The sequence below is a fragment of the Mycetomoellerius zeteki genome, unplaced genomic scaffold (genome assembly GCF_001594055.1).
Source record: "Mycetomoellerius zeteki isolate Tzet28-1 unplaced genomic scaffold, Tzet1.0 scaffold343, whole genome shotgun sequence".
Taxonomy (NCBI): Eukaryota; Metazoa; Arthropoda; class Insecta; order Hymenoptera; family Formicidae; genus Mycetomoellerius; species Mycetomoellerius zeteki.
The window spans coordinates 439,120-444,080 of record NW_017257331.1 but is presented as its reverse complement, the minus strand read 5'-3'; the positions used below and the strand labels follow the sequence as shown (position 1 = coordinate 444,080).

General features: G+C 41.7%; 1 protein-coding gene across 1 annotated transcript; it reads left to right on the top strand.

Annotated features, from left to right (window-relative positions):
• Positions 1–770: 770 nt before the first annotated feature.
• LOC108725328 (uncharacterized) lies at positions 771–3,952 on the top strand. Its single transcript, XM_018452269.1, has 3 exons — positions 771–867; positions 977–1,173; positions 3,779–3,952. The coding sequence occupies exons 1-3, from the start codon at positions 771–773 to the stop codon at positions 3,950–3,952; spliced, it is 468 nt and encodes a 155-aa protein (XP_018307771.1).
• The last annotated feature ends 1,009 nt before the right edge of the window (positions 3,953–4,961 follow it).

Sequence of the window (4,961 nt, the reverse complement as noted above, 5' to 3'; positions counted from 1 at the left end):
ACAAATTGTCATCTTTTCTCAACAATGATAAGCTGCGGGTACTGCGATGCGAATTTTTCGATTTATCGGAAGAACATTTTAATCTTTTGACGCGAAAGGGCGACTTTCCGTACGAGTACATTGACTGCAACGAAAAATTGAACGAATTGTGCTTGCCGCCTCGTGAATCATTCTACAGTTCATTGACGGACAACACGGTATCTGAGAGTGATTATGCGCACGCCGTCAACGTGTGGCAGCGGTTCTCCATCCAAACGCTCGGTGAATATAACGATCTGTATCTAAAAACAGATGTATTGTTGTTGGCCGGTGTCTTTGAAAATTTTCGCGACAGTTGTGTCGCCAGTTACGGACTCGACCCCGCGTACTATTACACCTTACCAGGCTTCACATGGGATGCCATGTTGAAGCATACAGGTGTAAAATTTGAACTGCTCACAGACATTGACATGGTCATGATTGTCGAGCGCGGAATACGCGGTGGTCTGAGCCAGTGCTCAAATAGGTACGCGCAAGCCAACAACAAATACATGCCGTCGTACGATCCATCGAAACCGTCATCGTACTTGATGTATTATGATGTCAACAACCTCTACGGCTGGGCAATGTGTCAACCACTGCCTTAGGTCGATTTTCGATGGGTCAATGACGTGCACAATTTCAACTTTACGACCATCGCGTTAGATTCACTAACAGGCTATATTCTCGAGGTTAATTTGGAGTACCCTCAACATCTCCACGACGCGCGCACTGACCTACCGTTCTGTCCGATGCGCGAGAAACCGCCCGGCAAGCGTGAGGACAAGCTCCTCGCAACATTATGCGATAAACAACGTTACGTCATCCACTATCGCAACCTGCAGCAGTGTATTCGTCACGGTCTCCGTATCGCAAAGGCTCACCATATACTACAATTCGCGCAAGCTCCATGGCTTCGCGATTATATAGAATTAAACACCTTTATACAAACTGATAAATAACGCGGCATTTGGCAAAACCATGGAGAATGTGCGCGATCGTGTCGACGTAAAATTATTAACAAAATGGGAAGGCAGATACAGTGCGGAGGCAATGATCGCCAAACCAAACTTCCACAGTCGTAGCGTCTTTTCGGAGAATCTGGTCGCGATAGATCTGCGTAAACTCGAGGTGAAGTTTGACAAACCGATATACGTGGGTATGTGCATCCTCGATATGTCTAAAACGTGTTTGTACGAATTTCACCACGAGTACATGACATCGCTGTTTCGTAAATGCAAAATTATGTATATATATAATGAATATGTATAATACTTTAATGTATAATATTATGTATAATTTTATAATACATTGTCTTTATGAATCCATGAATTGTGTGAATTGTAAAATCCCAACCATTTCACGTAAACCTCGTTTATCTTCTTGTGCAACACTTTTTCAACGAAATATACCGATACTGACAGTCTCATATACCATGTGGAATGTGATGTCGTTTACGATATCATGAAACGCGACATCAATAGAAAACACCAAAAAAGCCAGAAGTTTGGTTCCGCTATGTAGACGACACATTCGTAATATGGAGACACGGCAGAGCAGAACTCCGTAAATTCCTTATTTTCCTCAACAAACAACATCCAAATATCCACTTCACCATGGATATAGAGGAAAACGGAAAACTCCCCTTCCTAGATGTTCTTGTCTCCAAAAAAGCTGACGGTACCTTAGGCCATCAAGTGTACAGAAAACCAACACACACAGACAGGTACCTACATGCTGAATCGCACCACCACCCGGCACAAAAACAGTCAGCAATCAACTCACTAGTGCATAGAGCCTTCACTATCTCTGACAAAGAACATCTACAGACAGAACTCAACCACCTGAAACTAACCTTACAAAAAAACGGACACGACAAAAAAGACATAACCAAAGTAATCAATAAACATGCAAACAAGACAACGGTCCCTGACACACAACCAGACGAAAGGATACTAGCCTTCCTTCCATTTGTCAAAGGAACAACAGACCGAATCGGCAGGATATTAAACAAACACAACATCCGAACTATCTTCAAACCACCCAAAAAGATAGGACAAATCTTAAAAAATCCCAAAGATCATAGAAAAGCCATAGAAATACAAAAACACCCTAACAATCTAAATAGAGATAATGGCTACAATATAAATAAAATATGGAAGACTATCCTCCCGGCTATTGAAAACCGGCCGAATTCCTCTCCTCCCCTTGACTCACAATTTTCTTCTCCCCCCTCCTCCCCCCCACACAAGCAGCGTAATATAAAAGGAACGACCCGGGGGAACAGCTTAGTATCAGGCTGCTCCTCGCCCTGATGAAGTGAACTGCAAGGTTCACGAAACGTTGGCATTCCAAGAATGGATCTAAACACGGAGAAAACCCGCGAAACGCAAGATTGTCACATAGGTAACACCCGTGAAAGCCTCAAGAATATAGATTTGACACTGATTACTCTATCGACAACGCGTACGGTATTCCGCTCGCGAATAAAAAAGTTCCAGGCCTAATGAAAGACAAAAATAACGGTGCTATCATGACTGATTTTGTCGGGCTTAGAGCGAAAACGTACGCTTTACGTGTGCAAGGAAAGAAAGATATGAAAAAGACAAAGGATGTCAAGAGCAGCGTTGTGGCAAAATCCATAACGTTTGAGGATTACACACGCTTGAACGACGCAATCGAAATGACGCGCAGACAGTCGTGCATTAGATCAAAATTGCACGAGGTGTACACGATAACAAAAATTGTTCTTAGTCCACACGATGATAAGTGGTATATCGTATCAGGTTTCACCAACACGCTGCCATGGGGACATTACCGGTGTAAATAAAACGCATTTCGCATATGTATAAATGTGTAATATGTATAATATATATACAATGTATAATATATATAATATGTATACAATGTATGAAATGTATAAAATGTATAATATGTATAAAATGTATAATATATATAATATGTGTAAAATTTATATATGTGTAATATTTAATATATATATATATAATGAATATATATAATACTTTAATGTATAATATTATGTATAATTTTATAATACATTGTCTTTATGAATCCATGAATTGTGTGAATTATAAAATCCCAACTATTTCACGTAAACCTCGTTTATCTTCTTGTGCAACACTTTTTCAACGAGATACACGTCAGGATTAGCGACGCGATGCAATTCGTATTCGTAGAATCCTCCAACGATGGATTTTCCGCGAGAATCTTCCAATAGATACGTCACTGGATTAATTTGTTGCACTTTGATGATTTTAAAGACCTCCGTAGTTCAATTCGGCGGGTATCCTTTCTCAAAGGTCGTCTTGAATTTGCTCACGCGAACCGAGTCACTCACTTTGAATGGGTGCGGCAATCTTTACATGATTGTATACCGTGATTAAGAGCCTGTCGGTGATCGCAGGGGTAACAACGACGGGCCGCATACCGATAGTTCGATGCTTTCGCACGTTGTAATCTAATACGAGGCGTGGCAAGCATGTCGATCCATCTATAGTTTCCATTGTGCGCAAACTGTTTCCACATTCTTCAACGTACGATTGAACCGTTCAACGACCGATGTCTTCATTACAGAATATGTAGAGTAATGATTGATGTTGTGTTTCTTCAAGAATTTCTGCACATTTGAGTTGTAAAATTCCTTTCCTCTGTCGGTCTACAAATTTTTCGGACATCTTCCATCGTCTCGAATTATCTTTGCAATCATTTTCGTCACCTCGTTCCCGCTCTTGGCTTTGAGTGGTACGGCCCATGCGTGCTTACTCAGCACATCGATAACGGTGAGAATGTAGTGGTAACCTCTGTTGCAGCGTGTATACGGACGCATCTCAACCACATCCGCCTGCCACAGGTCATCGTATCCGTGTACTATGACGCGTCTTCTTGGAAAATTTCTTCTCGCTGCAGCGTGTAATTCATCAACCAGCGATCGTTTTTCAGTCATTGCGATTATTCACTTCTCGAATCGTCTTTTCAAATTCGTTTAGCATAACCTGCATATTATTTTGGAATGATGTCATCTTCCTCTCGATTTCATCAAGTCGATCTTTCAAATCTTGAACACTCTGCTGCACGTATCGTTTGTTTGCCGCATCAGCATCATCCACTGGTAGCACTAAACGTCGAATCTTGCGTGACTTTGCATCAAAGTCGGCTGCGACTACGCAAAAAGCGTTATCGCGTACGTAATTTCTGAGTGATCCGCTCCACTGATAGTACGATACGTTTCCTCCTCCTCCGATAGTCCAAACTTGCTGATCGACATTTCGATATCGACTGAATGACGCGTATCGCGCTACGTCAATTTATAACGAGACCAGCTTCTCGAAGTTCCTCGATAATCGACAGAATCTCGTTGTCGTGACCATTATGCCCCGCCTGGCACGAAGCCTCGAGCAATCGGAGACGATCCACAAGTTCGTTGGGATCGTCCCAATGAATGTAGTTAACATTATTATCGTTTAGTGTCATGGCGCGTGGTATATCGAATCTTTTGTTTATACCCGTTCCAACTTTTTTATCCAACACCAATGGCGCGATTATATTCTTATACTTGTACCCCTTGTTACCTAGTACTTGACTATCCGCGCTATGACCGCATCTATACGCATTTGTTGTCAACAGAATGCTCTTGTAGGTTTGCATGTCATCCGTGCATATATTTTCATTGGGAAATTTCATGAAAATTAATTCGTACAGAGCCGGTGTTCCCTCGTATCTTTTCCCATTTATAATTATCGTTTTTGTCCAAGGCGATATGTTTGTCGCCGAGCATCGTTCCCTCGTTGCTAAAATAAACTCCGTACACAACGTCAATGTTTACGGCTTTCTTACCGCTCAAGACTGCTTTCAAATATTTTTGTCCCAGTGGACCATAGCTTATTTGCAACTTTTCTTGCCCCTCGGACGTTTGAAGCAGGTGT